The following is a 12,371-nucleotide window of genomic DNA, read 5'->3' as shown; positions in this document are numbered from 1 at the left end:
CTCACTTCTATGGTGGATCTAAGAGAGGCTGTTAATTTTACAGTTTGTTTCAAGCTTTTAACTTGTTAGGATGGAGTGGTGACTTCTAAGTTCATTCTTTACATGTTGAGCCAGAAAACAGAAGTTAGAGGTATTCTTTTTAATCAATAATTTTTCTTACATAAATACTGTCTAGGAATTGCTGAAAAGCCAGAACCAAGGGGGTTGGTGCTATTAGACTTTTAGGGGGTGGACTAATGGCTTGGCATTACCTTATGGGCTCAGAGCAAAGCAGTGCCAAACTTTTCAATATCCAGATGATCATAAAGTAAATAAGGATGATTAATAGGTTATGTAACTTTTTGAAAAACAAAGATGCTGGTGGGTGACTGGCTGTCCTACAAAATACCACAATTTTAAAACATAAAACAGGTTCTTAGAAATTTGATAATGATAAAAGTAATTAGTTCCTTAATCAACAAGGACCCACTGTATAGCACAGGGAACTGTACTCAGTATACTGTAATAACCTGTGGGGGAAAATAATCTGAAAAATGGATATATGTATCAATATAAATGAACCACTTTGTTGTACACCTGAAACTAACACAACATTGTAAATCAGCTATACTCCAATATAAAATAAAAATTAAATTAAAAAAGTAAATAGTTCTTTTTTTTGAATTTTATTTTATTTATTTTTTTATACAGCAGGTTCTTATTAGTTATCCATTTTATACATATTAGTGTATATATGTCAGTCCCAATCTCCCAATTCATCACACCCCCCCAGCCTCTTTCCCCCATTGGTGTCCATACTTCTTTAGTACAGTAACTCTTTGGTAAGTGGATCTGTGTTATTCCAAAGCTAATTTTGTTAACTAGAAGGAATGAAACTTGTTTTTTCAATTATAGGATAACGTTAAGCATAAAGACCATATTGACCATCAGAAGGATAAAGTCGCCTTGACTCTGGCTCGTCTAGCCCGCCATGTTGAAGTGGAGAAACAGCAGAAAGAAGAGAAGAATAGAGCATTCAGGGTATGTGGCTGTTTTAACTGATATTTTACCAGATTATAGAGTTGTTTATAAGAAAGTTAAAGAGGTTCTTGTATAATCAAAAAATGTATAATTGGATCCAAGTTCAGCATGAAGCCTGCATAGCTCACTGAGTTAGTAGTAATTCATGACGGCCTTTTACATTTGTTTTTGTTTGTTGGATTCTGCTCATATATGTATACAGACAAAAAAAGAAAAAATAGAATTAAGTGGACTTTATTTTTGGGAATTAAAAATCATGGGATTCCTTAAGCTGGTGAGCAGTTAAGGGTTTCTAGTTACTTTATCACAGTTTATCAGGGCTTCTGTAGATAGAAGCTCTTGAAAGGTTATTTTCTACTAAGTACAGCCAGACCAGTTTCACTTCAGCCTCTCCCTTCAGATTATTGAATTAGTGTGGTAGAAGAGCTACTATGTGGAAAATGAAACCTAATTTAGACTCTTGCATGATATAAACGTTTTAAAACCTTGACTTGCTTTATTTATTTTTTTTAAGATTTTTTTTTGATGTGGACCATTTTTAAAGTCTTTACTGAATTTGTTATAATATTTCTTCCGTTTTATGTTTTGGTTTTTTGGCTGCGAGGCATGTAGGATCTTAGCTCCTCAATCAGGGATTGAACCCGCACCCCTTGCATTGGAAGGCGAAGTCTTAAACCACTGGACTGCCAGGGAAGTCCCTTGACTTGCTTTAGAAGGCACCAAATGAAATTACCTTAAAGAACTTCCCCAATATTGCCAAATGTCTGTTAGGAGTAGAATGTTGGCAAGTTGGGTAAAAAAAAATCCTACTGGGAGTTTAAAAATGGAAGTAGAAATCATGGCATAATTTTACCTTGTATGTTTTTGATTCCTTGTTCCATTGCTTATTATAAAGGAATTTATATATTTCTGTTGCCTCTATTTTAGTATCTCCTAATCTAATGTAGAATACATTAGTCTTCTTTAAATTTAGAAGTAGCTTTGTTTGGGGACTTTAACTTTATAATGTAATACCAGTTAAATTAGAGCTTAGTATTCTAATTGTATGTTTAAAATGCTTAATACATTAGTGATACTTTTTTTTTCTATAAATTTATTTTATTTTTGGTTGCTTTGGGTCTTCGTTGCTGCACACGGGCTTTCTCTAGTTGTGGCGAGTGGGGTCTACTCTTTCGTTGCGGTGCGTGAGCTTCTCATTGCAGTGGCTTCTCTTGTTGCGGAACACAGGTTCTAGGCGCACAGGCTTCAGTAGTTGTGGCACACGGGCTCAGTAGTTGTGCCTTGCGGGCTCTAGAGCGCAGGCTCAGTAGTTGTGGAGCATGGGCCTAGTTGCTCCGTGGCATGTGTGATCCTCCTGGACCAGGGCTTGAACCTGTGTCCCCTGCATTGGCAGGTGGATTCTTAACCACTGCACCACCAGGGAAGCCTAAATTAGTGATACTTTTTTAAAAAAAAGGATTCTTTCTTTCCTGGTAGAGACACTATTCAATTTTTTTTTTTTTAATTTTTACTGGAGTGTAGTTGATTTACAGTGTTAGTTTCATTATGATCAAATCTTTTTTTTTTTTTTGAGCAAAATTGCTTTACAATGTGTTAATTTCTGCTGTACGATGAAGTGAATCAGCTATGTGTATACCTGTTTCCCCTCCCTCTCGGACCTCCCTCCCACCCACCCATTTAGGTCATCACAGAGCACCAAGGGGAGCTCCCTGTGCTATACAGCAGGTTCCCACTAGCTATGTATTTTACACATGGTAGTATATTTATGTCAAACCTAATCTCTCAATTCGTCCCACCCTCCTGTTCCCCTCACTGTGTCCACAAGTCCATTCTCTACATCTCTATTCCTGCCCTAAAAATAGGTTCCTCTGTACCATTTTTAGATTCCACGTAATATGTGTTAATATATGGTATTTGTTTTTCTCTTTCTGGCTTACTTCACTCTGTATGACAGACTCTAGGTCCATCCACATCTCTAAAGATGACCCAATTTGTTCCTTTTTATGGCTGAGTAATATTCCATCATATATGCATACCACAACTTCTTTATCCATTCATCTATCATTGGACATTTAGGTTGTTTCCATGTTCTGACGATTGTAAATAGTGCTGCAATGAACATTGGAGTACCTGTGTCTTTTTGAATTATGGTTTTCTCAGGGTATATGCCCAGTAGTGGGATTGCTGGGTCATATGGTAATTCTATTTTTAGTTTTTTTACAGAACCTCCATGCTGTTCTCCATAGTGGCTGTATAAATTTACATTCCCACCAACAGTGCAAAAGGGTTCACTTTTCTACACACCCTCTCCAACATTTATTGTTTGTAGATTTTTTGATGATGGCCGTTCTGACCCTTATGAGGTGATACCTCATTGTAGTTTTGATTTGCATTTCTCTAATAATTAGTGATGTTGAGCATCTATTCATGTGCCTCTTTGCCATCTGTATGTCTTTGGTGAAATGTGTATTTAGGTATTCTGCCCATTTTTTGATTGGGTTGTTTGCTTTTTTAATATTGAGCTGCATGAGCTGTTTATATATTTTGGAGATTAATCCTTTGTCCGTTGCTTCATTTGCAAATATTTTCTCCCATTCTGAGGGTTATCTTTTCATCTTGTTTTTGGTTTCCTTTGCTGTGCAGAAGCTTTTAAGTTTAATTAGGTCCCATTTGTTTATTTTTGTTTTTATTTTCATTACTCTAGGAGGTGGGTCAAAAAAGATCTTGCTGTGGTTTATGTCAAAGAGTGTTTTTCCTATGTTTTTCTCTAAGAGTTTTATAGTGTCTGGTCTTACATTTAGGTATTTAATCCATTTTGAGTTTATTTTTGTATATGGTGTTTGGTATTGTTCTAATTTCATTCTTTTACATGTAGCTGTCCAGTTTTCCCAGCCCCAGTTATTGAAGAGGCTGTCTTTTCACCATTGTATTGTTCTTGCCTCCTTTGTCATAAATTAGGTGACCATATTGTGCATGGGTTTATCTCTGGGCTTTCTATCCTGTTCCATTGATCTGTATTTCTATTTTTTTGCCAGTACCATAATGTCTTGATTACTGTAGCTTTGTAGTATAGTTTGAAGTCAGGGAGCCTGATTCCTCTAGCCCTGTTTTTCTTTCTCAAGATTGCTTTGGCTATTTGGGGTCTTTTGTGTTTCCATACGAATTGTAAAATATTTTGTTCTAATTCTGTGAAGAATGCCATTGGTAGTTTGCACTGAATCCAGTTGGGATTGCACTGAATCTGTAGATTGCTAAGCGTAGTATAGTCATTTTCACAATATTGATTCTTCCAATCCAAGAACATGGTATATTTCTTCATCTGTTTATGTCATCTTTGATTTCTTTCATCAGTGTTTTATAGTTTTCTGAGTATAGGTCTTTTGCCTCCGTAGGTAAGTTTATTCTTAGGTATTTTATTCTTTTTGTTGCTATGGTAAATGGAATTGTTTCCTTAATTTCTCTTTCTGATTTTTTTGTTAGCGTATAGTAATGCAAGAGATTTCTGTGCATTAATTTTGTATCCTGCAACCTTACCAAATTCACTGATTAGTTCTAGTAATTTTCTGGTGGTATCTTTAGGATTTTCTATGTATAGTATCATGTCATTTGTAAACAGTGACAGTTTTACTTCTTTTTTTCCAATTTGTATTCCTTTTATTTCTTTTCCTTCTCTTATTGCCATGGCTAGGAATTCCAAAACTATGTTGAATAGAGTGTCTTGTTCCTGATCTTTGTGGAAATGCTTTCAGTTTTTCACCATTGAGAATGATGTTTGCTGTGGGTTTGTCATATATGGCCTTAATTATGTTGGGGTAGGTTCCCTCTATGCCCATTTTCTGGAGAGTTTTTATCATAAATGGGTGTTGAATTTTGTCAAAAGCTTTTTCTGCATCTGTTGAGATGATCATATGGTTTTTATTCCTTAATTTGTTAATATGGTGTATCACATTGATTGATTTGCATATATCGACGAATCCTTGCATTCCTGGGATAAATCCTACTTGATCATGGTGTATGATCCTTTTAATGTGCTGTTGGATTCTGTTTGTAGTATTTTGTTGGGGATTTTTGCATCTATGTTCATCAGTGATATTGGTCTGTAATTTTCTTTTTTTGTGACATCTTTGGTTTTGGTATCAGGGTGATGGTGGCCTCGTAGAACGAATTTGGGAGTGTTTGTTCCTCTGCGGTTTTTTGGAAGAGTTTGAGAAGGATCGGTGTTAGCTCTTCGCTAAATATTTGATAGAATTTGCCTGTGAAGCCATCTGGTCCTGGACCTTTGTTTGTTGGAAGATTTTTTTTTTGCGGTACGCGGGCCTCTCACTGCTGTGGCCTCTCCCGTTGCGGAGCACAGGCTCCGGACGCACAGGCTCAGCGGCCATGGCTCATGAGCCCAGCGGCTCCACGGCATGTGGGATCTTCCCGGACCGGGGCACAAACCCGTGTCCCCTGCATCGGCAGGCGGACTCCCAACCACTGCGCCACCAGGGAAGCCCTGTTGGAAGATTTTTAATTACAGTTTCAATTTCATTCCTTGTGATAGGTCTGTTTATATTTTCTAATTCTTCCTGGTTCAATCTTGGAAAATTGTACCTTTCCAAGAATTTGTCCATTTTTCATGGTTGTCCATTTTATTGGCATATAGTTGTTTGTACTAGTCTCTTATAATCCTTTGTATTTCTGTGGTGTCAGTTGTGATTTCTCCTCTTTTGTTTCTAATTTTATTGATTTGTGTTCTCCCCCCCCCTTTTTTTTTGATGAGTCTGGGTAAAGTTTTATCAATTTTGTTTATCTTCTCAAAGAACCAACTTTTAGTTTTGCTATTCTTTGCTACTGTTTTCTTCATTTCTATTTCATTTATTTCTGCTCTGATCTTCATGATTTCTTTCCTTCTACTGATTTTGGGTTTTCTTCATTCTTCTTTCTTTAGTTGCTTTAGGTGTAGGGTTAGATCGTTTGAGATTTTTCTTCTTTCTTGAGGTGAGCTTGAATTGCTATAATTTCCCTTGTAGAACTGCTTTTGCTGCATCCCATAGGTTTTGGGCCTCTGAATCTGAACTACTGGGCTAACAGAGGACCTCAGACCCCAGGGAATATTCATCAGAGTGAGGTCTCCCAGAGCTCCTCATCTCAGCACGAAGACCCAGCTCTACCCAACAGCCTGCAAACTCCAGTGCTGGAAGCCTCAGGCCAAACAACTAGTAAGACAGGAACACACTCCCACCATCAAAAAAAAAAAAAAAAAAGAGATGACAAAAAACATGTGTCACACATTAAAGAGCAAGTAAAAACCTACAAGACCAAATAACCAAAGAGTAAATAGGCAACCTACCTGAAAAAGAACTCAGTGTAATGATAGTAAAGATTATCCAGAATCTTGGAAATAGAATGGAGGCACGGATTGAGAAAATGCAAGAAATGTTTAACAAAGATCTAGAAGAACTAAAGAACAAACAAACAGAGATGAACAACACAATAACTGAAATGAAAAATACGTAGAAGGAATCAATAACAGAATAACTGAGGCAGAAGAACGAATAAGTGAGCTGGAAGGTAGAATGGTGCAAATAACTGCCAAGGAGCAGAAGAAAACAAAAAGAATGAAAAGAATTGAAGACAATCTCAGAGACCTCTGGGACAACACTAAACACACCAACATTCAGATTATAGGGGTCCCAGAAGAAGAAGAGAAAAAGAAAGGTTTGAGAAAATATTCAAAGAGATTATAGTGAAAAAATTCTGTAAACATGGGAAAGGAAATAGTCACCCAAGTCCAGGAAGTGCAGAGTCCCATACAGGGTAAACCCTAGGAGAAACACACCAAGACACATATTAATCAAACTAACAAAAATTAAATTCAAAGACGAAATATTAAAAGCAGCAAGGGAAAAGCAAAGAATAACATACAAAGGAATCCCCATAAGAATATCAGCTGATTTTTCAGCAGAAACTCTGCAGGACAGAAGGGAGTGGCAGGATGTACTTAAAGTGATGAAAGAAAAAGACCTACAAGCAAGATTACTTTACCAGCAAGGATATCATTCAGATCCAATAGAGAAATCAAAAGCTTTACAGACAAGCAAAAGGAAGAGAATTCACCACCAAACCAGCTTTACAAGTGCCAAAGGAACTTCTGTAGGCGGGAAGCACAAGAGAAGAAAAAGACCCACAAAACCAACCCAAAATAATTAAGAAAATGGTAATAGGAACATACATATCGATAATAACCTTGAATGTAAATGGATTAAATGCTCCCACCAAAAGACACAGACTGGCTGAATGTATACAAAAACAAGACCCATATATATGCTGTCTACAAGAGACCCACTTCAGACCTATACAGACTGAAAGTGAAGGAGTGGAAAAAGATATTCCACGCAAATGGAAATTAAAAGAAAGCTGGAGTAGCAATACTCGTATCAGATAAAGTAGACTTTAAAATAAAGACTGTTACAAGAGATAAGGAAGGACACTACATAATGATCAAGGGATCAGTCCAAGAAGAAGATATAACAATTACCAATATTTATGCACCCAACATAGGAGCACCTCAATACATAAGGCAAATGCTAACAGCCATAAAAGGGGAAATCAACAGTAACACAATAATAGTAGGGGACTTTAACACTCCACTTACACCAATGGACAGATCATCCAAACAGGAAATAAATAAGGAAACACAAGCTTTAAATGACGCAGTAGACAAGATAGATTCAATTGTTATTTATAGGACATTCCACCTGAAAGTGGTGGAATACACTTGCTTCTCAAGTGCACACAGAACATTCTCCAGGATAGATCACATCTTAGGTCACAAATCAAGCCTTGGAAAATTTAAGAAAGTTGAAATTGTATCAAGCATCTTTTCTGACCACAACGCTATGAGATTGGAAATTAATTACAGAAAAATAAGCTGTAAAAAAACACAAATACATAGAGGCCAAACAGTGCACTACTAAATAACCAAGAGATCACTGAAGAAATCAAAGAAGAAATAAAAAAAAATACATAGAAACAGATGACAACAAAAACACTATTCAATTTTAAGGAAGATCCTTTCCCCAGACTATGTTAAGTGTGTTATTTATGGGTCATGGGCAAAGTCTCTTTGAGAGAGGAGTGGTTTGCAAGTTGTCCCCCCTTTCTGCCCATTTCCTCAGTATGCTCACTTCTTTTCCCAAATCAGATGTTACAGATGTGTTAACACCACATAGGTAATAAAGCATTTGAGATGAGTTCAGAATCTGTTAGTCACTATGACAAGTAGGGTTTTTCTCAAGGGTAGTTTCAGCTTTTACCCATGTAAATTTCATTCATTGTATTAAAGACTTTAGCATTTGAGAAAGTTTTTTTAAACTTTGAAATTCTTGTTTATCAATTGTAAAGAATAAATTTATCTAGATTTCATTCTTTCCTAAGAAAGAAACTGACTCACACAGATACTTTAGCTCATTTTTTGCTATTCATTCATGACTTTTTTTTTCTTATTTGATTCTCCTTATGTATAACTTGTTTTTTAAAACTAGATGACAGAAAACAATAAGAAAACAAAACTACCCGAAAGGAAGATAATGAAACTAAAGTAAAACTCATTCTTGCAGAATTTTAGTAGGTGTTAACTGTGACTAAAAATATGGTAGAAAATGTTTTCCAGCTCTTCTAGGCCTTTGTGAATTGTTGGTGTCTCACTGTTAAAGTGGATTGTCCATCTTTTGTGATGGAAAGGTTTTAAAGAAAATTTGTTAAAATCTTCACTGGATAAATCACTTTCAGAGATAATGTGTTGTGCTTGACTAGTTGATCAGTTACCAGCTTTGCTTGTTGATATTCCAGGAGTTAAGATGACTTGCCTGAAGGGATGTACCCCTAAGGTGTGTGGAAATAGCTGGGTGACAGGAAAAGGGTGACTAATTTGGGGGTGATTTTAGCCAGCAAATGTTTTTTGAGCATTGACTATGTATGGCCACAGAGTTCAAATTCTATTGTAAGAAATGCCAGAGAACTTTCTTTTTAAAAAGCCTGCTTATTTTTAATTACTGACAGTAGTTTAAAATAAGTAGGCTATTGGCTGGCATATAGTAATATTTAATCTCAATTATATTTACTTAATTTAAGGTGTTTTTTTTTTTTTTAAAGATTTTTGTAGGGAACTCTTCTGATAGATGGTTTAATTTTGTATGTAAGAAAATGTCTTTATAGTCTACCAGAGGCTTGCCATATTACTTTCTTTGGATAAACTAATTTTGTTTCCCATGGCATGTTATCCAGAGCACTGATCCTATAGGATACACTTTGAGAAACAAAAAAGTAATTTGGTGACTTATCAAGTTGGGATACTGTGTATTCACTGAAAGGAAAATCACATGTGTGTTAGCACTTCAAAGTTTTGGAAGTCCTACACAGAAGGGACCTTTTGAACTCTGTTTTGAAACCAATGGTTCTAAATTTGATTACAGAGAATTTTAAAAAATGTATATAATGCATATTAACATCTTTGGAAAATTAGTATTCTATGGCCATACTTAGAACAAAGTTGTGTAGAAGATTTTTTTCAGAGTAAAATCTTGAATCTCCCTGTCCCCCTACTTACCCTTGCTGATAGAATATCCTGTTATAGTGTTAAGTAGGTCATTCAATATTCTGGTCTATTTCTTGCAAATCCAGCATTTGTGGATTTGTGATTTCTTTTTAACAACCTTTTTGAGACACAGTATGTTGTACAGTAAGTCCCCTACTTATTAATGAGTTCCATTCTGAGAGCGTGTTCATAAGTCCAATTTGTTTGTAAGTCCAACAAAGTTAGCCTACATACCCAACTAACAATCGGCTATATAGTACTGTACTGTAATAGGTTTATAATACTTTTCACACAAATAATATGTAAGAAACAAACACACACAAAATATAAAGAAAACATTTAAAATCTTACAGTACAGCACCTTGAAAAGTACAACAGCTGGCATACAGGGGCTGGCATCGAGTGAACAGGCAAGAAGAGTTACTGACTGGAGGAGATCCTGGGCTTGAAATATAGATACTGTACTACCGTACTCTATACAATACTGTACAGTAAAGTACACAAAATCACAACCAGTTGTAGAGTATGCACACATGTGACAATGTACGCCAGACATGTGAACTAACTTACTTGACTGGACATGCAAACACACATTCGTATCTTTGAAAGCTCTCATCTTGAAGGTTCGTGTGTAGGGGACTTACTGTACTGGTTAAGTGAATGGATTCTAGAATCAGGTTGGAGAACGAGAGTTTAAATCCTGGCATTGTTATTTATCCTTGTGCAATTTATTTGACCTTCATGTGCCTCAGTTTTCCCATCATAAAATGGGAACAATAATAGTACCAATCTCATAGAGTTATTGTGAGAATTAGATCTAAGATGCTTTTAGACAATGCCTGGCACGTGGTAAGTGGTTAATAAGTGTTACTTGTTAAATACAGCATGATTAGAGTATGCAAATAGCTTTATTAATAACGTAACTAGAAAGATTTAGAGACTGTAACAGTCTAAAGCATCTAGTTTAGTGGTTGGCACTGGCCCACTGCCTGTTTTTATAAATAAAATTTTATTGGAACATAGCCATGCCCATTTGTTTACATATTATCTATGGCTGCTTTCATGCTGCAGCAGCAGAGTTGAGTAGTTGCAAAAGAGACTGTATGGGCTGCAAAGCCTAAAATATTTACACTGTGGTCTTTTATGGAAAAAGTTTGCCAGCCTTTGATCTAGATGCAATAGATGCTTTATGCTGGCACATTTTAAGTACTAATGTGTGTCTGCTCTTATACTATTCACTGAACAAATATTTAATAGGCTTCTGTATACTTAAGACTATATATGGAAAATTTGAAGGAAAATGTATAAAAGGTTAAAGATGAAAATAATCATTCATATTTCCATTCCAGAGATAGCCATTGACGTTCATCATATTTATTTTCTGCCTTTTCCCTCTCTGCAGATAGAGTTACATATAGCTTGAAATAATCTTTGTTTATATTTGGCCTTATTTGTTTAATACTATTTGGTGACCCACTTGATATCAAAAGTATATTTCTGCTTCAATGAAAAAGTTTTGTTAGTGTTTCTAATGACTTTCATGAAATGTACACACCATAATTTACGTAAATGTACCCTATTGTTGGAGATTAATTTGTTGCAAACTTTGTGCAAATGTAGATGACATTGGGATCAACATCTTAGAGCATGAACCTTTGGTTTGACTTACCTCTTTAAGATAGAGTTCTAGGTGTGGAGTTACAGGAATAAAGGATAATCAATATTTTCTGATCGCTGTTGTGACAAAATCATTTTCTTAAGGAAACCGGATTAGTAACCATAGGTTAATTGAGTTTTTTCTTAATATCTTTAGGAAAAAGTAGATTTTCAACATGCTCATGGGTTACAAGAATTGGAATTTATTCGAGGACATTCTGATACAGAAGCAGCGAGACTGTGTGTGGACCAATGGTTAAAAATGCCAGGTAGGTATTCTTTAGAGATCAGAGTGGAACATAAGATTACCAAGCTTCCCTAAAGCCTTAAAACATTGTGTCTGTTTTATTCAGTTGCTAATAAGTACATAAAGTATTGAAATTTAGTTCAATAATACTTAACAGAAGACCTACTTTACCAATTGTCTTCCTACTTTGGCAAAAGTATATTTTGAGTATAAGTAATCCTTGAGCTGATCATTTATTCATTCATATGTCTTCTAGTTATTACCCTCTATGGGAGGGTGTGTAACAGGTTACTTGAGGTCAGGCTTCTCTAAGGAAGTGGAATTTAAGCTGAGATGGAAAGGATTAGCATTTACTTTTGTATTTGTCAGTGCAGCCTGTGTAGATATTTTGTTAAGGAAATGTCCATGTGGGAGGCTTATCAAAAGCAGTGGGTAGCTTCTTCATTGCTAACTCTTTGCAGACCTGAAATTCTTGGAAGAGTCACTGTGCAGTGTTTTCCTCCTACCAGATAATTTGGTAGAATTTTTAAGAGCCACCATGGCAACTTTTCTAGCTTGTCTTGTAGAAGACCCACTGAGCCCTTAAAGGCTTGGGATATCCACAGAAACCTTAGCTGTGGATTCAGTCCAGCAGAAAGTTTAATTACAAAAAGTCTTAGAAATATCTATGTATGCAGTGCTCAACTTTGAACCTAGGTATCTTATTTTGTAGTTTTCAGAGGGCTTTTCTTTGAATAGAATCAAATTGCAACTTTTAAAATAATTCCAATAATTTGTAGATATTTTAACACCTGGCCACTCCCTGAAACTGTATTTTCTTCTTATCTCCCAATGTGTTTGTGCCTGGCAAACTCCCACCTTGCCCCATCC

General features: G+C 35.9%; 1 protein-coding gene across 7 annotated transcripts in view; it reads left to right on the top strand.

Moving 5' to 3' along the window:
- ZNF451 (zinc finger protein 451) overlaps nt 1–12,371 on the top strand; it is a 103,501-nt gene that overhangs the window by 43,026 nt on the left and 48,104 nt on the right. For 6 of the 7 annotated variants that reach the window (XR_009542907.1, XM_060162507.1, XM_060162509.1 and 3 more), the window contains 2 exons: nt 895–1,020; nt 11,412–11,523. Coding sequence is in view for 6 of the 7 variants with exons in the window: in XM_060162507.1 (XP_060018490.1) it covers nt 895–1,020; nt 11,412–11,523 (238 nt within the window). In the remaining variant the exon portion in view is untranslated. Of the gene's footprint in view, nt 1–894; nt 1,021–6,110; nt 6,222–11,411; nt 11,524–12,371 lie in introns of those variants that run through there. The other variant, XM_060162510.1, reaches the window with a different exon arrangement.

Source organism: Lagenorhynchus albirostris, chromosome 10, assembly GCF_949774975.1.
Source record: "Lagenorhynchus albirostris chromosome 10, mLagAlb1.1, whole genome shotgun sequence".
In the NCBI taxonomy this organism is placed as follows: domain Eukaryota; kingdom Metazoa; phylum Chordata; class Mammalia; order Artiodactyla; family Delphinidae; genus Lagenorhynchus; species Lagenorhynchus albirostris.
Note: the sequence above shows the minus strand (reverse complement) of the source record. Positions and strands in the feature narration are given on the sequence as shown.